The sequence below is a fragment of the Girardinichthys multiradiatus genome, chromosome 21 (genome assembly GCF_021462225.1).
Source record: "Girardinichthys multiradiatus isolate DD_20200921_A chromosome 21, DD_fGirMul_XY1, whole genome shotgun sequence".
NCBI lineage: Eukaryota > Metazoa > Chordata > Actinopteri > Cyprinodontiformes > Goodeidae > Girardinichthys > Girardinichthys multiradiatus.
The window spans coordinates 28,100,136-28,125,953 of NC_061813.1; the positions used below are offsets into that span (position 1 = coordinate 28,100,136).

The window sequence follows — 25,818 nt, forward strand, 5'->3', positions numbered from 1 at the left end:
AATGTAGAATTTGTGGCAAGACCTGAAAATTGCTGTTTACAGATGCTATCCATCTACTCTAAATGAGCTAGAGTTAGTTTGCAATAGAGAATTTGCAAAGATATGCAAGGGTGGTTGAGAAATACCCCAAAACACTAGCAACTGTAGTCAAAGAAAAGTGTCTTTCTGCAAAGTTTTGACTCAGGAAGGCTGAAGACAAATACACACAACATTTTTGTAGATTTTCTTTTGTAGAAAATAAAAAATTCTCTTGATAATTATGCAATAAATTGTGATGGTTTATCAAAAAACATCCCAATAAAATACATTTAGGTTTGTGATTGTTCAAAAAGACTGAATACCTTTGCAAAGCACAATAGGGTGGTGCCTCTACAGAATGGTGCCAAGGGTGCACTATAAGAGATAATCCAATTCAAAGCTGCACAAAGCAAAACTAATAATGCACCTTGAAGATTTCCATCAATACTAACTGTGTTCACAGTTAGCAGCATAATTGCATAAATTGCAAAATGAAATAGTCAACATTGTTCTTTTAAGAATAAATCAATAACACAATCAACAATGTTCCATTAAATATTAAATATCAATTTGAACCAGGAGAGCAAACAGCAATTTTTTAAAACAAATTTTCCCCCTCACACATTTCATTTCCATGCATGTGCCATCTAAATTCATGTTGCAGCTGTCGATGCAGGTCAATATGGTGTGAAGGTTACTTAAATAGATAATTACGAATGTGGGCGGAGGTTTCCTTTTCATTTCCCTTCCCTGTCTTCCCTCTTTGTTCTGATCTCCCCACTCCCAGCATCTCCCCCCTCATCTCCGCTGCCTCTCCAGGCCTCAGAAAAGTCACCCTCTAATGCATCCCCAAGACCCTCCGAGGAGAATGAGAGGCTTTCGTGTTGCCAGGGTTTCAAACCAAGATAGAGAGAAAAGGGGAGCCATTGATCGTTACCTTTAGCCATCCTATTGAGGACCATGTCAATCAGCATGTAGGTCCCACTCCTGCCAGCTCCGTCGCTGCAGAGTCACAAACAGAGAGGCAGAGATCATTAAGGTGGCGGCGTGAGATGCTTTAATCTCAGAGTGTTTTTCTTACGACGAAACAAATTGCTCATTTACATCGGCATCTGCTGTGAGACTTTCGAGTATATTTAAACACAAATTAGTTCAATGCATACAGAAGCACACTTCTTTATTTGCATAAATCATGGTGTTAGATGTGAAACAGAAAAAAAGACGAATGTAAATCGTTAGCATTCTTGTAAGAAATGCTCAAACAGATCTGAATATCTACAATGAATGTAATTACGTTAAACCTTTGCACATGAGTGCATGTGTGGTCTTGAGAGTGACTGTTGGAGAGAGAGATAGAGCGAAAGAGAGAGAGAGATACATAGAGAGAGGGAATGGTTTTCTAAGGCACGCTGGGGACAAAAGCTTTTAAATGCATGCACCTCAGGAGCAGAGGAGAGGTTGAGAGGCCAGGGGCGGTTCGAGAACAGCTTTTGGAGAGCCTTGCTTTTCCATTACTCCAGAGATAGCCCCATGAAAAGCCTCCCTTTGTGCCCGCTAGCCATTCAGCAGCTCTGCATGTTAATTGCAAACAAGGCGTGGACATCTCTTTAATAAAGGCAAGGCCAATAAAACAGGAGGGCTGCCTGAGTGCCACGGCTTCATTAATCTAGTGCTAGACGCTCCGCTCCTTAGAGAGGGAGCGAGCAGGCTTACTGGCCCCATGCATGACTTAACAGGATGTGACAATCAAAAGTGGTCTGACAGATACTTAGTGTTTAATGCAAGCCAACCAAAGCTGGTTAACCAACTCAACCAGATAGGAAATGGAATGGTCTATCATTCAGTAAGCTTGCGTCACATTATTTATATAAGAAACAGCGAGTGGAATGAACAGCAGTAGACCCAGAGTGGATTTAAAAATATACAACTGTAACGCACGCACCAAACAGGTGTACTTGCCTGCAGTGAACAATTATCGGGCAAGATCGGCCACGGTAGCACTTGTTAACCTTTCTGGAATAAAGCAAAAGAGAAAAGATGATTTTACTGTGATCTTGGTGGGAGGGTCTCAAAGTCAGGACACTGAATGAGTTCTCCTGGTTGAATTAAAATAGCGATAATCACATCAAATGTGACTCACAAGGGACTTCTGCAATGTGATCTGGATAAAAATGAACAATAACCAATGTAACAAGCACAAATCTGAGATGCTTCGTCCTCCTCCTGTCAATCAGTCAGTCATTTAAATTCAAAAAGAAACCTGTAAATAAATCCTTCATCAGTTCAATAACAGTGAATCTCTCTCTCTGACATGTGGGAGATGGACGTGGTGGTGTGATGTTGTGATTGCGGTCCGCCAACGCATTAACCTCGGCCAATTATGAATGTTTTACACCACGGGCAATGGTGAAGGCCAACAATCCTTTTCACACCCCGTTGCTGCCATGGAAACTCACTACACCAAGACCTTCCTCTAGCGCCTCTTTGCTTCCTTTTATTTTTCAATAGAATAAAATCTAAGCGTACTACCACCATTTTTGATTTTAAATTGAATTGATATGTATCATTTACAGTATGGAAGAAATGTATATTGGAATTTCTGCAACTAAACAAAAAATCTACATAAATGCACATAAAAACTTTATATTAAACCCTGTCACTCTGTTTTTAAAACTGAAAATATGAGGCCATGGCTCCATTTTCTTTCTTGCTGTTTGAAGCATAGTGCAGCACACCTCCTTCCTAAGCTTTTGCTGTGAGATGTCAGTCAGTTGTGTATGATGATTTAAAAAGGGGAAGCTACCTGAAGCCGGGTGTTTATTTCACAGACATGCTAAGTGTTGAGACTGTTAGTACAAACAAGAGTTAGCATGTCTGTATGTAAGATAAACCGCTCGTTGTAGGTTCACTACTGGGAATAACACAGCTGATTAACTAGCTAACACTGGGAATGAGAGCAGTGTGACAAGTTGGCTGGTTAATTAGCCTCAAAAATGCCAGCAGTCAACCTGTATCATTTTGTTTATTTTACAAGTACACGCTTAATCTCGCTTGTACTTCATTTTTTTTGTTTAGGTATTTCCCTACTTTTTAATGTATTTATAAAAAAAAAACAATCCCTCTTTTCTTTTAAATCTGTTTTTTACTTGACACAAAATTTTATCAAAATTTAATCCTCAAATGTCAACTATAATACTTATTCTTTTCTCACTTTCTTTTTGTGCAAATGTGGACCATAATTGAAACAACTTTATAATAATGATATCTATAAAAAGGCTTTAAAATATCGTAATGGCTAATATTACAGCAGTATGCTGTATTATTTTGCCCGTTGTTAACTGTCTAAATAAAATAGCAAATAGATCAAGTGATAAATTAAACATTTATGTTTAGAACATTTGTTTCAATGCCAAAACACTGATGCATTTATCTGAATGTTAATTTGACTCCTATATAGCCCAGAGCTTTGAGAAACACTTACAAATACATGGACTGAAAAATAAATAGGATCAAATATGTTATAAAATATATGATTCAACATTTATCCTGCTAGAGCAATGCTTTCTTTATAAAAAAACAAAATAAAACAAAACAAAACACAGATATAGCATGCATTTCTTTGTTTTTATTCATCTTTTAATACCTCTAGAGTATGTTTGTAACTCTTTTGGATACTTTGTTGTACAAATGACCGTGAAAATTTAAGACAACCGAGTAAGACATTGTGTAAAGATAGCTGGAGTTCCCATGCAAGCCAAAGGGTGGAGGAAGTGAGAGGAGGGAAAGGAAAACAGCGAGTCAGGAGTGAAAGAAAGACAGTGTGTGCACAGGCCTGGCTGAGGAGACACAGTTTCCAATGATCACTTTTGTGACTATGCAACTGGGCTCATATTACTAGCTGCAACATCACAAAAATGACACTGGCCACCGCAAAAAAACCAACATGGCCAAAAACCACAAACACTGAGAGTGTTGGAGTGCCTCGTGTGGATTGGACAGCTTTTAAATATCCTACAATGGCATTTACGAACCTAGGTCAAAGCAAACTGAATCTCAGCAGGGCAAACAATGTGCAGGTAATTTAAACAGCTTAAACCTACACACTAGTATGATTAATAAATACACTGCTGCAATTAATTTGGAAAAATAGGACAAACTGGCTTAGAATAGTGTGGTAACACCACACAATCTTTCAGCGTTCTCATTACAAACGAGAGGCAGACTTCCATCCACAAAGCAGATGCATCTATTCTCATTTGGAGGGCTTTGCCTATCCCTCCTGGGTTTTCCCAGAGGAATACTCCTGCTCTTCTGCCAGAACACATTGTATGGAGAACAGAGTGAGGTTATTCAGTCACTAGCTTTCCACCCCGTCTCCTGTGTTTTGATGAGACAGCTCTCATTTAATTGGGCGTTTGAATTAGGTGTTTTATTATTCTTTCTTTCTTTTTGTCCCAAGCCAAGCCAGGCAGTGCGGGGCCGTTAATTTGCTGCATCACATATGCTGGAGGGTGGTGAGGGAGATCGGTCTGGGATGAAAGGGATGGGACAGAACCAGGGTCGTTATTAACAACAACCGTTCTCTGCAGGACACAAAAAAGGCAGCGGGGGCAAAAAAAAGAAGGACCGGAGAGGCAGAATAAGGGAGGTAATTAAAAAACAAGTGAGGAATAAAAGGTCAGCTGTAAATATGAGAATCTGTCTAAAATCTTGCTAGGCTAGGCCGTCGGATCTTTTCTCTACCTGCGGAAGTCTAACAGGGTCCGGACTGAGCTAGGGATGCTGCGGTCCATCCACGACAGGAAGTGGAACTGGGTGACTGTACGCGTCTCATTGGTCTGCAGGTTTTTTAGGTAGAAACTTCGGACCAGGAAATCCTCGCACCAGATGTGCTCAGACACCAAATTGACCTAAAAATGACCAAAACACACGAAGAAATGAATTAAATCAGGCATACCTATAATGCGTATTTGCTCAAATAGAGAGTTAATGTTATCTGAAGCCTTAACATTTGGTAGAACACAATAAAGTTAAACAAGTTAGCTCCTGCTACAAAAAAGTTTCACTGAAGTTCATAATAAGTTTAAAGGGAATTTTATTTGTTTTTGCCTGAGAAACATTTGAATAAATGAAGCATAACTAGGGACATCCTGCTGTACTTCAAGACTTTGTGTTCTTCCATCTACTAAATTAGAGTCATTTTGTGACGAAATGAGACGTAACTAAGTCAGAAAATCAATAATGTGAGTTATTATGTGAATAATTATCTCACTTTGAATATGCACATGCCTCAGTGCTGAACTGAGAAAATAAACAGACTTTAGGTTATATTTGTTTGTTGTTGGAAGTGGAAATTCAAACTCATGTAGTTTCAAGGAGCAACACCTCTACAAAACTGTAATATTTCGTAATTTGCTGATTTTGAAAATGTATTATTTTGAATATTTTTAGGAAGTTTTTTTTTCCTCATTGTGCTTATGTTTCACTTTGTAATTTACTGAGACGGTATATAAACAGTGGAATTAATTGTCCTGATAACAACATTTCAGTGCTACTTTTTCATGAAAGCTCCTATTGTTGATTGAGTACAGTTGGCTTGGGTTGTTAATTTAGTGAATCTAAATCAATTAGAAAAATAATCAAAAAGTTAATTTATTTTAGTATCTTTATTACAAAAAGAAACTCCCATATTATACAGTTACACAAAAGGTGATGTATTTCAGGCATTTAATTCTATTACTTTTATATTCCTGACATACTATACATACTATACATACTTCTATATAACCCATGATCATGTAAATTTAAACTATTAGAAATCTTTTCCTTAGAGGTATTTCAATAGAAACAGCTCTTCTCTCTAATAATGTTCTTGTGCGAAGTGACAAATTGTAGGAACTTGTACTTTCCTCCTTATGCTGAACTTAACCTCTGCCCTTGATACTGTTGACCACCAGATCTTGCTTGATAGGCTGAGGTATTGGGTTGGTGTATCAGGATCTGCAATACAGTGTTTCTTACATATTTGTCTGATCGTTCATTTTGTGTGGCTGCTTCCAGTTATAGCCACTTCTTAGGTCCACTTTATTATGGTGTACCTCAGGGTTCTCTTTTGGGTGCTCATTTTTTCAGGTTTACATCCTCTCTCTTCTTTTTTTAAAAGGTTTTTGTGGTCTGTATTCATTAGTAGCTGGACAGGAAGAACTGCAGAGAGAAGTGCAAGACACGTAGCAAATAGCCCGGGGCCAGGAATCGAACCGGGGACAACTGCGTTAAGGACTGTAGCCTCTGCATATGTTGCGCCTGCTCTTCCACCGAGCCATGGGGCACGTTTTGAGCACTTTTAAACATGTCTCATAGCACTGCTATGCAGATGATATTCAGTCATACATCTATTTTAGGCTTCATGAAGTCTCTAAACTGCATAAGTGCTCAGAATGTGTAAAACATTAGATGGCTGAAAACAAAATTGATATCCTTGTATGTGCTCTAGAAAAATCATGTATCGGTAGTAAAAGGAAACTCTTGGTCCTCTAGCGTATTATGTCATGTCTTACCATCAGGAACCTTGGGTAAATTAGGACTCAGGTTAATTACCAGAAATGATCTTGAACTATATCCCTCTGTATAGATGAATCTGTTCAGTATATATGTTTCACTTGTTTATTACTGAGATAGATTAATGTTTGGGTGATATTCTAATGTACTGAAAGGGACTAGTAATTTTTAGAAACTAAATCAAACTTTCCCTAAAACTGAACACAGTTGCCCACCTTTCACCAGCATCGCACAATGTTTTGCACAGTGGATTGCAGATTCTGAATCAATTGGAGAATTTTAAGAAAAATATAACAGGTCGTGAAGTCTGTTCCAGTTTAGAACAACATTAAACAATAAAAACAGGTGTTTTTTGGTAAATTTAACAGTGCTCAAATAAAAAAAATATAAACATTTGATGAATGCTTAATTGCAATCATTTGGATCCAGCTTTTGGAAATCTAGGTGGGTTTCAAAATAGCATCAAAGTTCTGGCAAAAATAACCAAAAAAAAAAAAACTGTGAAGCTTGTAAATGCTGTAAAAATATGTAAACAAATTTTGCAACAAACATAATTTATTGTTTTAGTCTAGAAAAAGAAAATTTATTGATGCCCAAAACCTCTTAAATTTACATGATTTTTTTTCAGGTTCACTGTCTATCTTCCAGATGCTGCATACCTCATATATGTGGAAGATGTCTGATCCTTCGTCAGGCCAGTAGTGGTGACACTGCTTCACTCCGTTTTCCGACAATGGGGTCAGCATGACAATGACGACGCAGCCACTCTCCCACACCATCTACTCATAAAAAATAAAAAACATATCCACCTAACCCATCAGATGACAATGAACCTTCTCATATTCAAATTCAAACAGCACTAATATATACCTGAGCTGGGCCACTAAGAGCAATGTATTGCACTACATCCTTGTATTAAAGGGAAATTGATTCCTTAATCTTTGTGCAGGAGGTATGAATAAATGTCACCTCTCTGCATGTGACAAATGGCAAATGTTGGGTGGAGGAGTGGGGGGCGCCTGTTGTCGCCCTCTCTATTGTCGGAACGAGATCACAACATCTTCTGCACTGCTGCTCCATTTCATCTTATCGCGATCTAATGCGTCCTTGGGAAGACATAGAGGCCCACTGGCAGCCATTAGGAAAATGAGGAGGAAATGCAGGTTTTATGATTGCTATAAAAACACAATGGCCTTGACTATACACTAATCACAAGCTTCTGCGATACAGCCCAGTGGACACATTACACACCAACTGTGCCAACTGTGCCAAGATGTGATGAGATTTGGCAAGGTGATAATGTGAGTGAATATTATCCATTTAGTCCTCTGCAATTTAGCTTATATTTGCAGGTAAAAGTGGGGCCCTATGTTCCATCTCCACCTAAAACAACCACACAATCCTTTTTTTAAATGTGATTAAGAGTTTCTAAACAACCCGGAGCATACATCAACCCATCGACTTTTACTTGGTGAACCTATGCAGATTGGCTTCTCATTCTGAGGGGAGGCGAGCATGAAGGCCCAGCAGTACCAAGGTAATAGAGGGGAGATGGATGGAGGAGTAAAGTAAAGGATGAAGGGATGGAAGAATGAGGAGCAGAGGATTAGAGCCAAGCAGCCTTTCAGAGCACTGCCTGGGGCCCGGCGTGGATTAGATAGGAGAGACCGAAAACGGCTACATGGTCCATTTGCATGAGTTTGCCAGTGTTTGTTTACTTTTAATGGGGTAAAGAGTGTTTCTTTACTGTCCTGCAACAATCCAACATTCACCGAATAATGAACGGCTGTCAATCAAGCTTTACGTAATGCTTTGTTATTTTGCGCTTAGTAAAGATCAAGAGTTGAGTTCATTGCTTAAAAAGTTTTAGTAAAAAGTATTTATTCACCTGGAAAAGGGGATGCAAACAGATACAGTTATGTGAAAAAAATTAGGATGCCCCATGAAATATTTATAAATGCTCAAATATTTATTTTAAGACTTTTTTTGAATTATTTATTTCTGGAAAACGGCTGCATGGTCGTAGCACCGTTGCCTTGCAACAAGAAGGTCTTGGGTTCAAACCCCGGGGGTTCCTCCCACAGTCCAAAATCATGATTGTTAGGTTAATTTGTCTCTCTAAATTGTCTTTAGGTGTGTGTGTGTGTGTGTGTCTGTGTGTGTGTTTATGTGTGCATGGTTGTTTGTCCTGTGTGTCCCTGTGTTTCCCTGTGATGGACGGGCGACTTGTCCAGGACATACCTCGCCCAATGACTGCTGAAGATAGTCACCAGCCCACCCCCCGAGACCCTGCGGTTACTCGCTTTGGGTGAAATAACTTGGCTGAATTAATTTAAGTATATCCATTCTCCAGATCCAGCAGTCTCTGAGGAAAATTTGTCCCATTCTCTACCTTCGGCTGTGAGATGCTTGAGGGGTTTCTTGAATGAATAGCCTGTTTTAAGTGAGGTCACAGCATCTCAATGAGATCAAGGTCTGGGCTTTTGACTTTGTTAATCCGTTACTTTCCATTTCTTAGTCTTCAGCCAGTCTTTGGTGGGTTTACTGGTATATTTTGGGTCACTGTCATGTTACAGGGCCCATTTCTGCTTCACCTTAGCTTTTCTACAGATGATTTTCCTGAAGGATCCCAAAACTATGACACTTCCACCTCTATCCTCCACAGGAAGTATGTGGTTCTTTGCCTAGAATAGTTTCTGTTTTGGTTTCCAAACAATTCAATTTTAACCTAATCTGTAGAAAGAAAAAATAGCCCTGTTCTTTGTATCTGTTCCCTTTTGCACACAACAGCTGGAACGTTACGTTTTTGTTCGAGAACAAATGTTTTCTTCTTGCTCACCATTCATTTCCTTCTAGAGGAATGCACCTTCACATAAACAATAACAAGAGTCTCTTATAGGACCCCTGACGACATTTTAGGGTTTATAGAGACTGCATTTTGCGGTCTGCTTTCGGGGTATACTTGCCTAAACAGTCAGAACTGGTTATGTTGGTAAATATTTTGAATATACTCCACTTGTAGACTCTTTTGTGAGTTATTTAAATCCTTTATCTGAATCATAAGGTGCTACAATCTTCTTTCTGAAAGCCTCTGACAGTTCTTTCAATCTTAGAAGAGTCACTCTCAACAGTCAGGAGCGAACCAAGCTAAATGGCTCAGCTTTAAACAGAGCAAACCTTTTTCAAAATGCTGAGTAATGTTCTTATCATGTGCACCGAATGTAATATGCCTGTGTGTGATTTTAGCCATTTAAAGTAGGAACAAATGTGAAAGTTTCCTAATTTCTTTATCATCAAAAAGGTCATCTAAAAGGTAATTTCTTCAGTTTTAATTATGTTCTATTACTTGAATCTCATTGATATTAAATATACATTTGTTCGAACGTTTTAGAAAACCACATGCTGTCATAAGGTGTCCTACTTTTTTCACATGAATTCATAATAAACCATTACAGTAAACAATACTTTTTCAATTCATCTCAACACAATATGAGAACAAAGATCTAAAGCAGACTAAAAAACTTTTTTTACAGTGCACAGAACAAGACCTAAATTTGCTGCTCTCTTCAAGCCCCAAGCACCTCCTTTCAAACTAAAACTCAGCATCATCATAATTATCCAAAATGAGTTTAGCCTCTGATGCAGAGTGCAGGGCCAGCTGGTCCACCAGGATTTATGTCTCACACTTCCACACGCCGGTCACGGCTATCTAGAGTCACTTCACCATATGGAGGTGATGGACCCACTAATTACTACAGTGCTGTCCTATTAACACAGAAGAATGCTATTTGGCAACCGTGCATCGTTTAAAGCTCACTTCAACACAACCTGACATGTTTTATGACATCCTCCATATGCAGTAATTGATGGGAGGTTGTCTTTACATTTATAGACAAGGAGAGAAATACTAGCACTACGTAGCTTATACATACAAGGAGGAGCACTGCATTTGAGCACACACAAAGTTTTTCTAGAATGTGACAACACTCCCCTGTTTTCTCCATATGTCAGGGCTAAGTGAGATTGCAGGACAGAAACATTTTCTTCCAAAGACAACATCCAGGCCTGGAATAAAATCTCCCAAAAACCTTGTGTGAAAATGTGTTATTGTTCGATGAAACCAAATGTGAACTTTTAGCCACTATTTCAAAAGGCACTACTCCAAAACCCAGATTGAGCATAACCACAAAAACATTATGCAAAGTGAAACTTGGCAGTAAAGGTTCTGTGATTTCCTTTCTTTAGCTGGAACTGGGTTTTTTTTAGTGGATGAAATTATGATCAGTTCCAAGCGTTGAGTTTCGATCTGAAGGTGTCTGCCAGAAATGTTTTTGGGCTTTAGTGGTATACATATGACAACTTGGCTGTGTGGAGTTTGAAGGAGAATTTGTGACAATAGTCCACAAGGGGTTAATTGCCTCTTAGGCAAGGTATAATGCATGGCAACTTTGGGTAAAAGGTGGGACTCATTTTTGATCTAGATGTGTTCAATTTCACACTCAAGTAAGAGCTACATACCAACCCAAGTGGGTCCCATAAGTAAAGATCATTGAGAACCAAGGCCCACTTAGTACCCATCTTGCTTGAGCAAAATCTATATGGGTCAATGCTGACTTGCTGGCTGGGTACAAACCTTGCTTATTCAAGACAAAGAGCATAAAACTGTGATGTCAGAGTACTTTAGTCAACATGATACAAGCTCCTACAAGGAGTCAGATGTTGCCATATAAATATTTGTGGCAGCATCTGAATTCTAAAGTAATAGCACCCTGCCAGAGACCTTAATAAGAAGCAAATGATTCTACTTTGAACTGCACTAGTGTAGTTCTAAACCTGCCTGAGAAACCCCTACCCTATATGTCCCTGTAAAAATTTAGTCATTTAACTTATTTACTGTGAGTTCCTGAATGTAGGATATGTGTAGCAGGTAAGTGTCAATAAACCTTTTTGATGCTGACAGCATGAATGAAAAAAATCATGCAGCCAGCAGAGAAAAGAAGCCCTCTGGTGAACCTTAAGTCTCATCAAATGCAAAAGCGTGTGTTAGCTCAACTCCCCCATTTCTTCTGCTATGTTACCTCATTGATCCTCCCTAATCTGCAGATACAGAGAATCAAAAAATCCATAGCGAACGTTTGCAGTTTCGCCAAGCTCTTTTTGCTGCAGAAAAATACATGCCGAAAAGGTAAAAGTTGAACAGTGGGTAAGCAGACAATTCGTACCTGCCAAAAGTCCGCCACAGTGGAAGCAAGTGGGCCCTGGGCGGCAATGTAAGTTGGATTGCGAGGGTCGTGATCCATCTGGGAAAGGAGGAAACAGGGTGTGAGAAAAAAGTTCTGCCTGCTTTCATCACAGCTTCAATATGGAGGCAGGAAGAAGAAAACATCCACGGAAAGAAATCCACTCTTCCACTCATTTCAACTTATAACCCCTGTGTTACAGAGAATGGGGCATATAGACACTGAACTGTGGTGCATTTTTACCCTGTCCAGCATTAATAAGCACACAAGCACTTCCAAAGCGTATGGTGCAACAGATCTTTTTGAAGTTTTTATTGCAAAGACGGCAAATCTAGCAACTAATCTAACTTCATACACCTGATTTTCAATTAGATTTTGCTTATTAGTATTTTTACTTTTACATCCTACCTCAAAGACTTCCTAGAACGGCTTCAAAGCTGAGAAGCAGCTGAGATGAAGGAGCCTAATGTTGGAAACGTGACGAGAAGGTTCTTGAGAGAATGTAGCAAGACTTGATTTCCCATCTATTTGCAGCTTTAGGCCTACAAATTTCATTTAGTGTGTTTTTCTAAATATTTAACAGGAGACATGGGTCAACTACCTGGCCCACAGGAAAACCTTCAGACACTTTTTGGTCATCTTTTCATATTAAGACATATCAAAGTTTTTAAAAGTTACAATTTAAAAACCGCAAAAGGATTTTCAGTCAAAGAGTTGCTATGATTTAAAGACCTTCTAATGCGATCCAACTAGAGTAATCTTAGTTTTATCTGGTTCTACGGAGCGCAGGGTAACACGGTTTTACTAGAGTGTATGTGACGAAATCCAAATGACAATAATTAAATGTTTCAGGTTATTTTACATTATTATAATGCCAATAAGGATAGTCACATTCATTCCGTGTTACTGTACATAAATAATACAAATAATACAATTTAGCCACCTAAAATGCTCTGCAAAACCATCAGAAATGGTTGTGACGAGCCCCCACCCCTCAAATGGCCAACAAAGAGGCCCTTAATTTCTCAATTGGGCATTACTGTGCTGTTCAGTTTTCCCTTCATCCTTCCTGGTTGAAATTTCTCAAATACATTAGACAAAAAAAACAGAAAGAAAGAAGACTGTTGCCCACAGAAAGGACAATGCCAAATGCTAGCCACTCCTTTCAGCCAATCTCAAGAATGCAGACATGCTGTAGCTGTTGCGCCTGCATCCTAACATGAATACTAAAGCAGAAACATTAAAGAGGAAAGAGCAGCCCTGCATTTTAGTGTTGGTTCCCTGAACCGTTGTGGAATGAAGATAGACTTCATCAAATGAAAAATACAAAGAAGTGCTGCTTTGGCTTCGAGTGAAATTGCTTGGACAGAAATGGCACAAACAAAACATCTGCACCAGGAGAAACATCTTAGCTTTCAGACACGGTGCCTTGATCCTGCTTTTCTGTATGATAGCGGTATTGGGCACTAAATGGTAGTTTATTTATTTATTTTCTATTAGATTCAACTCCCTACCTACACAGCCACCACCACCACCACCACCACCTTCACCAAAGAAGCTGCATCTCCCTTTTTTCTTTTGTATTTTATATAGACCTTAGAAAAAAAATCAGAGTTGGCAGGTCCAACCTCAAAGATCACCAGACATTGGTATTGGAAAGGAAAAACCCTTATTGAGTATCTCTGTTCTAATCTGATTGTTTACAAACTTATTTCCCAGATAAATAAAATCACTATGAGGTTGAGTTTTGCATACTGACACTTTTTAAGATGAAGACATCTCTATGAATATGCTGGTACATAATCAAGATGTATAAATAGGTATTCATTGTTTGTTAAGAGTAATGGGCTTTTAGGGCAGCTGTGTGTGCACCCTCATCATCTGTCTACTCAGAGATTTTTGGCACTGTATTGGAAATGTATAGCTTCCTGTTCTCTTTGATGGAATCCCTTCTCAGTGGCCTCGGGGGAAATCATAGCTGACAATGTTTTGGGGAAAAAAAAAAAATCAAGCAGACACAAAAATCAGCCATAGTGCTTTCCAGTATGGAGCTCTTTCTGTATTTGCATGGGATGCGTTCTGTTGGTCATAAAATGTGAAATCTTTCGTGAGTGACAATGGAAAATAAGGTATTGGCTGTAAAAGTGATCTGACAAGACCAAATTCACTGATGCTTTTGCATAAAACACAACAATAGATTATAGAATATGGATCAACTATAATCTAAATTGAACAAGATACAGTTGCAAAACATTTGAGAAAGAATTCACAGTCTTAAAAAGGAATTCATACCACTTTAACTTTTCACATTTTGTCACATTACATTTACAAACTTCTCTCTTGGTTATTGGGATTTTATGTTATAGACATAAAGTAGTAGTAGTGTATAACTGGCAAGAGGAGGGAAAATTATTTTAAAATGTTTTTACATATCATACTTGGTGTTTGTAAAAGCTCCCTTTAATCTGTTACCCCTAAGTAAAATTCAAATGCATTCAACACAAAAACAAATTGACATTTCCCTTTCCTTCCTCATAATTATGTGCTCCCTTTTGTTGGTCCATCACATAAAATCTACTAAGCTTGTAGATGTAACATGACACAATGTGAAGACGTCTAAGGGGTGTGAGTATACATACAAAGGCCTCATCTAAAATAGGCAATACTTACTATGGGACTGGCATTGATGTAATCCGAGTTGCTGTGGTTATTTTCAGCTTTCAAGGTGATCCGGGAATGATCATCTGTAATGAAGATACATAATTCAGCCGCACAACTTTAAACATACTTTCCATCCTGCAGCACCAAAACATGAAAACTGAAGGACCTTACGTTTCACCAAACTTTCATCAGACACGCAAACACACATGCTGTTTCTAAACCTGTACATTGCCTCACCTGCAAAAAACCTCAAAGTTTTAACCTGCAAAATCCAAATTTTCTAAACAACTAAAAAACCCTCAAGATTTTTTTTCCCAGTGGAGATAAACCCAGTCTTGCTAATTAATCTGTTTGAACAAACATAAAAATCTGGTGTTAATCTGCATAGCGTACATACAAGACAGAATAATCACATAATTACCGTTGATTTGGGCCAGCAAAGATTAGCCCACTTTAATGTCTAATGAATGCTTTTATAAGAAGATCTTGGGCCTAACTCCACTACTTTTAATATTTCTTCCCCAGTTGGACAAACATCTCAGTCCACAAGGCACTGCAGTGCTAACAAAAATGCTGAAATACCTATGCCGTGCTAGTAGGTGGCAATAATGTCAACACTTCAAACATCAGAGGAAGAACATTAACAACATAGACTAAAGTAGTGCTGGGCTAATGAGACTCCCAAAAGCATGACGTTTGTTTTATGCTAGTTTTGTTTTTCCTTGTATGCGATTAACGGTATGAGAAAATTGCCACCAAAACGAGAAAGTTATTAAGATTAAAGTGTGAATTCTTTTATTGTGGAGTATTTTCGTGGTGTTTAGAAACTAATAGAATTGCCCCCTGTTGGCCATCAGATGAGGTGGATTTAATTTCTCACATAGACACTTTTTGGTCATCTTTAAGTCTTGATTCAAATCTTGATTTTTTATTTGCTAAGTTCATCACCTTTAGCTTAAGTCTTTACCATCTTAAAGAGTTCCTTAATTTATAAGGACCGGGTAAGCTTCTCAGATGGTAAGGTGAACTTAACTGAGAAAATACAAAATGGGGTGTGGTTTAGAGATATGGTTTCTTTGAAAACACGGCATTAAGAAACATAATAGAGACAGTTGTTGGAACTCACAGGAATAAAAACACAACTAAGAACAAAACTAAATAAAATGGAAGAAAACAAAATAAAGAAAAATTTGAATCAATTGGGGTAACTTGTGATTAGTTTTTCATGTTAGTTGTATTGGACACATCTCTGAAAGTGGAAACTAAGAGTCTTTTTTTTCTTGGAATTTGCAGCTGCCATCAAATATCTCGAAATGAACGACAAAAACACTGTCCAAAACCCAGCTAGATGTAAAGATTATTATTATTTTTAATCAGCCAGTGAAGGCTTTGCTTGCCAGACTTGTAGCTGTGACCAACTGTCGCTGCAACTGCTTTCTACAGCATCCCAAAAACAGTTTCCTGATGCCAGACTTATATAAAAACAAACCTAACAGGGAGGTTTAAAGGGCTAAAGGAAGACATAGCTCCGAAGCACACTTAAGTGTATTAACAAAATAAAATTAGTTTAAAGACAAAATTAGATGATTTTTGCAGTCACTTTGGGTTATGTCTTATATTTTTGAATTCAGGAGGAACAGCTTCATCCAAACCAATACTTTTTTGTTAATCCCAGCATAACAGCCTGATTTCCAAGAAGGAGACATTTATAAAGTAAGTGTAATAGGTTATTTTTTGGCAAGACAGCTAACAATGATTGTTTATTTTGGGAGCATATTTTCTAAAGTATTATTCTGGCCTGTTTATCAGTCTGCTTTTATGTTACATCTGCTAAAAAGAGTGATGCAAACACAATACTGACCCTCCACTCTCCCACTCTTGGAACTGGTTGGAACATTTCCACAAACCAAACAAAACACAAAATGAACAGATCTGAGCGAACTTACATACGACCACAGCGTCAGCTCGGTTCCTCTTGGAGTTCTGTTCATTTTGGCCAATGCTGCTGGCGCTGGGCTCGGCCTGGTAGGAGCACAGCGCCTCCCACTCGCGCTCCAGACGGTTCTTGTTCTTCAAGTGGTCCTCCATGTACGACTGCAGGAAAAACAAAGAGCCCATTTTAAACAAGAAGCCAGAGCAAATAAATAAATAAATAAAATTAATCTGTTTTCTACTAGCAGTTTCTAGTGATTGTTTATTGTTATATTTCATTCAAAAATGTAAAACCAGTAAATAATAAAAATAGCAGATTATGGTGCACTGTTAATCTGAGCTACTGGGTAAAGAGGAGGAAGATATTGAGGATCAAGGTGGGGAAGGGTGTAATAATGTTGGCATATCTGTGCATGTGTGTCTGACCAGGAAGAAACCACACACACACACACATACACTGACACAATTAGGACTCCTGAAAGGTTTGTCTGCTTTGGAAATACTTCAGGGGTGTTTCAATCACGTCCCTCACTGCTTGCACAGCCGCTGATAAGATTGTCTGCATTTAAGCTGTCGGTTGGAGAAGACAAAATTGAATTCGCTCTAGAGACAAAGATGGAGAAAGAAAAAAGGGGGAGGGGTAAGTAGAAGCCTGTCTGTGTGTGTGTGTGTGTGTGTATTCTGCTAAACCAGGGCTAGTCTTTGGGAGCTTAGTTTGTGCTGCCAAGGAGATTCTTATTCTTTTTTTATTTTTTTAGTGAGGAACGTTATTCCTGTATCATGCCTCTCCTCCCAATGGGGGTTAGATGGTTCAGTACGCTATTGTGTGAGAAAGAAGATTACAGACTCATAAACTGATGTCAGGGATCAGCTGGCTAATACAATGACAATGATATCCAGATGTGCCGTGTTTTCATCCCGTATTAAAAACGGTATATAGGTAGGCTGGGCAAAGAGGTGACGCTTCACTCTCACATATCCAGTTTATTCATTCTGTGCAAGAAAGTGCAAGAAAATCTCAGCAGGATAGTCACAAATACTTCCAAGAAGATAATCACAAATAAGCTTGTCCCGCAGAATAATAGGCTATTAACCTCTGACCAATCAGGAGTTTAATATTTGATGACTTTTACAAGGTTTCTACTCATTTTCCAGACTCAAAATTCAGTGTTTTATAACATACCTGACATAAAAACTAAAGGTTTACTAAGTTTGTTATTATTTTATTATGTATGTTCCACAAATTATTCAACACTATGATTCGGACACATGGTTAGGGACTATTTCATTGCATTTCTTCAGAAATCACCAGAAATTGGCTGGCAACCACAACAGACAAATTATTCATTACGCTGACCCTGATCAGTGACTGGCTGATTGGAAGCTAAAAATCCTATCTCTTTACTGATCAGTGAACGCCCCATGCCTCAGCACTAAAAGGTGGCTCTGACAACTCTCTTTGGTTTGGAAATTGTTACTAGGAGAACAAGACTCTCAAGACTTAACAAGAGTTATCTATTTTCAGTATCATAATCATTGCCATCATCTAGGTTGCTATGTTTCATCCTTTTGAAAACTCGTATTTGATTCTACTAGATGAGGAAATGTTGACTGTCTAACTTTACTAGAAATGCACACAAAGAAAGATATTAGAAATACTAACCTTGCTAACATAAGATACTGAAGACAGTTTTAAAGGTCAAATCTGTAGTCATAGTGTCTTTGTTTTGAAATTACAGTTAAATCCAATGTAACTGCAGAGCTGTGTAACACAAACTGCTCTCTGGTCTACAACAAAACCTGAAAAAAATGTGAACAACAGCCTGTTAATACAGGAATAAATGACATATGATGCAATTCGTTTTAGTGGGGTTATGTTTATGGATGCTTCTTTCTAATAATCTGGAGGATTCTACAGAACTTAATGTATTAAATTTTAATTGATGCAGAGAGAAACAGTGCTGCAAAACGTGTTGAAAAAAACTTTGTTTTAATTTACTATTAACAAATCCATCAGTTTTAATAGTTAGTAACACCTATAAGCTTGCATTTGATGAGTTGGGCCCCTTCTATACAAAATAGTCTTCCCAGAAAAAGGAGAACATGCCATTATGGCCACTTGACAGATCCTGTCACCACTGCGCTCTCGTCACACCACACAAGTACTCTCTGCATGCCAGCCTGACAGCATCCCATCTTCCCTTATACCCACGACACTACATCTCCATGCATCCACTCTGAATTGCATCTATTCAAACGATAGCCACCAAATCAATTGCATTCCAAATTCATAATTTTCTTTTTTGCGAGCTTAATGCGATGCAGCCAGAAGCGACCCTTCCCTCCTTTTCTTTTTTTTTTGTTGTTTTTTTTTAAGGAGGGAGGCAGTGGACCGTGGCGTATTCCAGAGACAGGATAACGAAGGCTTGGTGAATAGTAGGGTTTTTTGGGGGGTGGGGGGAGGTGGATTATGTCTGCCAATCAGAGGGCTGGGGATGGGAGGCCTGTGTGTGCCAGGGAAACAATGTCTAATCCTTCCTAAGCAGCGGTCTCCTCGGCAGCAGAGGGATGAAATTGGGATGAAGGCACGACCAGACACAACAGGTAACACGTCCCTGTCGAATTAAAATGCTGCATGCAGTTTGGGCCGGGTCCTTTATGGTATGATAAGCAGCTGTGAGGCGTGTGGAAAAAGAGGGGCATTAAATGCAGAGTGATTTTTGTGCAACAAATAATAGCTGAACAAAAGAGGCCTTAAATGGAAGAGCAAATTGTGTTTTTGCTCAGGAACTAAATTTAAAATTGCAAAAGTAGAACATTTTGTTTTTCCTGTTGGGCAAATAATTTCTCATTTTGAAAAAAAAAGGGGAGACTAGTACACAGCAAGGAGCCTTGAGCAACTTATCTATTTTTTAAAGATGGTTACAGTGAATAGGAGAATGAACATGTTCACATTTATTCAGGTTACAACCCCTAAACCACAAATGTCAATGTATTTAGCTGGGGTTTTATGTGGTAAACTAACAGAAAATAATGCATAATTGTGAAGTAGAACATAAAGAATGCATGGTTTTTAAAATGTAAAATCTGAAAACAGTGGTGTGCATTTGTATTCAGCCCCTCGGAGTCAATACTCTGTACAACCACTTTTCACAGCTGCAAGCCTTTTGGGGCATGTCTCTATCAGATTTGCACATTTTAAAAATGAAGATTTGTAGATTCTTCTTTGCAAAATAGCTCAAGCTCAGTCAGATAGGATAGAGAGCATCTGTGAACATCAACTTTCAAGTTTTGCAACAGAGTCTAAGTAGGATTTAGGTCTGGACTTTGACTGGACCTTTTAAGCACATGAATGCTTTTATCTCAACCATCCCACTGTAGCTCTGACTGTATGTTAAGGTTTGTTGTCCCGCTGGAAGGTGAACATGTTTCCTTCCAGGACTACCCTGTATTTAGCTCCATTCATGATCTCATAAATTCAGACCAGCTTTGCTGTCCCTGCTAAAGAAAAACATTCCCATAGCATGATGCTGCCACCCCCTCGTGTCACCATGGGAATAGTGTGTTTAGTTCAATTTACACTATTAGCTTTCTGCCATACATAGTTTTTTGCATGTTGCCCAAAAAGTTTAATCTTCGTCTCATATGAGCACACCATGCTTTGAGTGTCTCCACAACTTTATCCCTGACCTGTGTGTTGTGCGTCTTTCTCTTCATGATGACGTTCATCAATGTCTCTAACAAACACCTGAGGCCTTTACAGAACAGCTAGATAAATACACTACAATATATTGCACTATGGATTCTATTGATCAATTAGATTTCTGAAGGCACTTGGTTGCGCTCAATTTTAGTTAGACGTATCAGAGTAAAAGAGCTCAATATCTATGCTCGCTACAATTTTCAGATTTTATTTGTAATAATGTTTGTTCTAAGACCATTTACAGTTTTCCTTCAACTTCAAAATTAAGCACAACTTTGTGTTGGTCTTTCACGTAAAATCCTGAAAAAATACATACAAGTTTATGGTTGTAACGTGACAAGATATGACAAATAAAAAAAAAAACACTATTAAAGTTTCAGGGGAATTAATATTTCTGCAAGGGTACTGTAAATTGAGCAAGAAAAAGCAACTGAAGCCTGTTTCTCCACAAGTTTGGTGAGTCTACTGCGCTGTCCGTGGTGCTGAAAGAGCCCAACGCTGCAGAAATACAGCTACATGCTGCTTTCCATTATCATTTTCCGTTATTTTTAACCGCTCAGAAGATAAAAAGTGCAGGTTACAGCACCACAGAGCAGCTGAAACAGGGAAAAGAAAAGAATATGCAAATTGTCAGACACCAGAGGCGTGTCGAAGCATCAAATGAAAAAAAAAATAAAATAGAAAAAAGACACACCCAGCAGATGAGTCAGCACATCCAATTTCAGCTCTGAAGTTTGAAGTCATTATGCAAGTCTCAAGGTGGGCTGCACAGTGGGATGCAACATTTATCCTGAAACCCTTTCAAAGTCTGTGTGTGAGGAGGAGGTGATCGAGTCTAAAGAAACAAATCAAAAAAAAAAAAAAAAAGATAAACACCCCGGTAAGCATTGGAAAGCTCAGTATTCATCATCTAGCTCTCCACAATGTGAGAGGAGAGAAGAGCAGAGATGAGGGGGGAAATATAGGTCTGAGATCAGCGATAACAAGGCAATCTCACACATGGTTTCACGTTAAGATGATGGCAGAATTTCAAAGAAGAGCCCCCTCTATAGGACACCTCCATGTCAATCACAGCAAGGAGAGAGAAGCAAAGGTCCCAGTGTGTTTTTTTTAATTATTTTTTTTACCTTTTCTATATTCTAATGCCTGCACTGCTGCTGTGAAGAAACAAGGCTTAATAATAACAACAGCTCCTAGAAATGATTCACTGCGGCTCCTTTTGATATTTGTGCAGCTAAATGCTTTTCTATTGTCAGTGTTTTCAAAGGGGGCTTCACAAACAAGCCTTGACAAGTGCAACAAAACCCATCTATTACCACCAAATACGAGGCATTACTCAGATTCCCTCTCATTCATTACAGGCTCCCAGTATAAAAGCCAGACATGCAGTGTGATGAATGCTCTCTCCAATAATGGAAAGACTGCGAGGCATCTATCCATCTCTTTTTTTATCAAGCTGTTTTTTCTTCTTCCAAATGAAAGTTGAGCAAAATTAAAACAATCCACTGTGTGTTTGTGAGTGCTTTCTTTATTATTCAGGACAAAAACTGGAATGAAATATGCTTAAATGAGCAAATTATTTTTAAAACATTGAAAAAATCTGAAAGGTGCTGATATTTAATTTTCTGTCATTCTCATCACAGGAGACAATGCCTGGTTTAAGCTGCAGCGGCATGGGTGGGAACACGAGGGATGAAAGATGAAAATGACAGGGAGGAGAGAAGCTGGATGGCATGATAAATGAAGAAAACGATGAGGAAAGCTGGTGGAAGGAGGCAGCAGGGCCAAGATAAAACAAGACGCGAAATAAGAACAACAGGAAGATGAATGAAGGAATAGACAACGAAAACAGGGTTCTTCAGGCAACAAAGTGAGAGCGGAGATCAACGTATTTATACCAACTCAATATAAGAAAAACCCAATAACTCAATATGGTACTTCACTTATGTAAAACTAAATAATATTAGGACACTATCTTAATCTAATTTGGACTTCTTTTTAATAATCTATCACTATAAGCCACAGGCTGAGGTTCTCATGATGACCTTAAATAAAAATACCACAGTTTCATGATATTTACAAAACTACTTAAAACAAAAACATATAAGTGATGTAATTGATTTTGTTCCAAACATAAAAGCAAATATTATTCCTTTTGTGCTACACCAATATAAAATAATTATGTAATACTCAAATCTAAAATATATCAGTATATTTTTATTTTGATACAGAGATCTAAGCAAAAAATAAAAAATAAACATTCTTACATAATTCTAGTATTGCTTTACAAGTAAGAAAGTTTATTGCTGAAGAATTTATAGCTTTTTACTGTTTTGCTTTTTACAGGGTAACACAACAAGTTGAAATAGCTGGTTAATTAGTCAGGCTATCTGCTCACGTAGTCTGCCTGTATTCGGTTGCTTAACAGACATGCCTGTCGTAGTTTGCCAGTTTTAAAATACTGTTACAATAACATGAGCGAAAGGTGGCACTAATTTAGTTCCCACACCATTAATGTCTGTATTTTTCAAGACTGGGAATATTTCTAAATAACTGAATTTTAAGTCCTTGTAAGCACTTAAAAAGTTTTAAAGTTTTATGGCCTCTTTCAGCCAGCTGATGGGCAGTGTAAAGCAGCAAGCGAGTAAAGGGAGGATCTGCATAACTCTATAAAAGCTGGAGAAAACCCCATTCACTTCATTGTATCCTCTGGCATCTCATTGAAATGGCGTTGAAATGTAGAACTAGCATGATGAAAGAGTTTTGAAACCTTGGCAGACATTGGCACAAGAAACTGCTACACACTTAGCCAGCATTTTTTCATTCTTTCATGCAGACCACTTTCTGTTATGGACCTTTTTTTTTTTATTGCTATTGCGCAATACTTTGATATTTAAGCAATGTCAATGACTGAACTTAATTTGGATCTCTGAGTTTGGGTTAAAGTTGACCAATTGCAGCACTCATGAACATCATTATTAGGGATATCAGCATCAGACATGAACGGCCTTCTTGCACACTCCTTATTCCATAAATCCTCAGAAAAATGTCTCTGCCTTACCAGTATCATGTGACCTGTCGAGATGTCCATGTTGGACGGCACTGGCTCCTCGCACCAGGAGGAGGTGCTGCTGCGTGTCGACGGGCTGGCTACTGGGCCGTCGCTGAATTGAGAAGACACGCTGTTGAGGCGTGAGTGACGCAGGGTCTCGGGCCTCTCAACGCGTTCCGACGTCCTGATCGCCATGCGCTGGCGACACAGCTCCTGTGGAGGGATTACAGAACGTGATGTAGAAGGACTAAATAATAAAGAATGCGTTGTTTTTCCACACCCTGCCCCTCTAACGCCTTGCAAGGTGTCATGTATTTTATATCCTTGTCATACACGTAACAATTGCTGATGTATTTTACATGCCTATCCTTTAGCTGTGAGGAGCTGACTTTATAAATGCACTTGGTGAAATCCTGTATCTCTGCTCACTTGTCTGTAGATTAATGGCTTATCCCTGTGGATTATAAAGATTATACTAATTATGTCTAAAATACATGAGCTGAGGAAGCCTACGCCTTTTCATGTATAAATGTCGCACCTTAATGCCACACAATGGCTCTTTTTTTCTCCCATGTGAGTTTACATCACACACTTCCGCTGTAAGAAAAAGACTATTTAGACTCCTATTTGGCAAACATAGACAGATACTGAAGAAAATCAAACCATCAATCAAATTGTATGAACTAACTCATTGTAGCCTGTTCTTTCCATCGTTTCTCAAATGTATCTAAAAATAAAAATATGCAAATTGAGGTCTGGGTCCAGGCGGGGCAGTGGAGGACAAGGAAATTTATGGGGGTGACCATTGCCTCCAAACATAGAGCTATATTGGGGGAATTGAACCATCAGTCAAGGTATATCAAATATAAATAAGCTAACAGCAATGCGGGGATACCTCCAGAAAGTTTTCAAATTGGTGGTTAGATGGGGCTCACTAATGATTGTGCAGTGGCACCAAAAAAACTGTTTTACGAATTTTACCAGTTTACCAGTTAATTTTTTTAAGTTAATTAAATGTAATTAAATTAAATTTAAGTTTAGTTTAGTTTAGTTAAATAAATAAATAAATAAATAAATAAGCAGGACTGTATTCTAAAATGCAAACAAATTATGCATTCAATTTTGGATGTCATCCATAAACACAAGTCTTTTTCAATCAAACTATGCTTGAAATTTTCCTAAATATGGCTACACACCACACCAGGAATGTCAATCTCGAGATGCCCCAAAAATGTCCTAATTAGATAGAAAAATAACTAAATAACAAAATCCTTAAATTTGTTGTTCAAATTGTTCAATCAGTGGGGTGCACTGCTACAAAGCCCACCCCAAAAGCGTCACTTTTTATCCCATAGTGCTACCACAAAGCTTTCAAAATGTTTACTTACAAAAGAAAACCCATAAGAAATAAATTGATGCTTGTCCTGTGCTTTCTGATTCATGCTTTGAAAAGATTATGTATATAATACCATTGAGCTAGAGGGGTGTCAGCAAATTCACAGGTGTGACCAGAGCAGAGGCCCTTTTATTCATAGGGTGGTGCACCAAAACTAAAAATCAAAGCAGCAGTTCCTGAGTGTTACAATGCAGATGTTCCAAATGGACACCCTTAAGGACAAAGAATATGACTTTTTGTAAATAAATAAATAAACATTAATACTCCATGAGGCTTATCTTGTCCTTTCTTGAATTCAAAATCACATTTTATGTGCGTAACGCTGTCCGAGCTGTCTTGCCCCCTGCCTTTCTGTGGTTGCACCAATTCAGAGAAACAAATAAATAAAGCAAAACAGATCTAATGCTTTATTTTGATTAATATCTGATTGTTTCCTACTAAAAGCCCCACACCTCTCCTAATGACTCAGCTCTTATCCCATCATGCCACAGTGCAAACATTAGCTCCCTGCAGCACAACATCATAAAACTGTGCGCACTCTTCCAGCATTGTTTTTCCCCCTGCTTCTTTCCTCGAGCTGTGATCTCATTTGATATTTGCATTTTGAATTCATAATCTGCAAAGCCCACCATGTTTGACTTTTTTGGAGGAGGCGAATCTGCTACATTTCTCTCCACAAAATTAATTTTCACACCCAATTAATAACGACGGGGACAGCGCAGGCCAGAGAAAATGCCTCATGAAAGCACACGCTATCTTATGATGAATCGCAGTGATATTTCCCTTTAGAGCACAGCCCTCCTCCTCTTCCTAAGCTCCTGTCTTGGATCAGCTTTTCCACCATCAGACTTTAATGATTACAACCATCAAATTTGTGCCCAGGGCCCTGCCCTTGGGGCAGCGTCCAGGTCCACCTAATAACTCATCCCACCTCTCAGCATCTCTGCAAAAGCACCAGTGCTGTGCTGCTGGAGCTGACTATTTTTTTTTTCCCAGAAGAAGAAAAAGGAGCATGCATTTGGTGCCAGGGGAGAGACAAAGAGGAGCACAGGTCATAAGATTACAGGTTCACTGCTGCCCCCTTCTTTCAGACTACTAATAAGGAGGAAAACAGGCCAAGTCATAAGCAGGGATCCTACACATGATCTATTTATAAATTTCATACTTTTTCAGACTCAAATCTGTAGGACTGCATTATATTAGAAATCTTGCAGTTACAACATTGTTATTAATTAGTGCAATAATGATGCCAATAGCA

At 38.5% G+C, this 25,818-nt stretch overlaps 1 protein-coding gene and 1 long non-coding RNA gene across 4 annotated transcripts in view; one reads left to right on the forward strand and one right to left on the reverse strand.

Annotated features, from left to right (window-relative positions):
- Nucleotides 1–25,818, reverse strand: part of ptprn2 (protein tyrosine phosphatase receptor type N2) — a 184,982-nt gene that overhangs the window by 5,604 nt on the left and 153,560 nt on the right. For 2 of the 3 annotated variants that reach the window (XM_047349429.1, XM_047349430.1), the window contains 8 exons: nucleotides 23,174–23,377; nucleotides 16,424–16,571; nucleotides 14,487–14,560; nucleotides 11,799–11,876; nucleotides 7,236–7,355; nucleotides 4,762–4,928; nucleotides 1,978–2,031; nucleotides 956–1,020 (listed from right to left, as the gene is read on the reverse strand). In XM_047349429.1, the coding sequence (XP_047205385.1) occupies nucleotides 956–1,020; nucleotides 1,978–2,031; nucleotides 4,762–4,928; nucleotides 7,236–7,355; nucleotides 11,799–11,876; nucleotides 14,487–14,560; nucleotides 16,424–16,571; nucleotides 23,174–23,377 (910 nt within the window). The remainder of the gene's footprint in view (nucleotides 1–955; nucleotides 1,021–1,977; nucleotides 2,032–4,761; nucleotides 4,929–7,235; nucleotides 7,356–11,798; nucleotides 11,877–14,486; nucleotides 14,561–16,423; nucleotides 16,572–23,173; nucleotides 23,378–25,818) is intronic. The other variant, XM_047349431.1, reaches the window with a different exon arrangement.
- LOC124857875 lies at nucleotides 18,143–23,314 on the forward strand. Its single transcript, XR_007035702.1, has 3 exons — nucleotides 18,143–19,013; nucleotides 21,756–21,982; nucleotides 23,177–23,314. It is a non-coding gene; the product is annotated as an uncharacterized LOC124857875 (long non-coding RNA).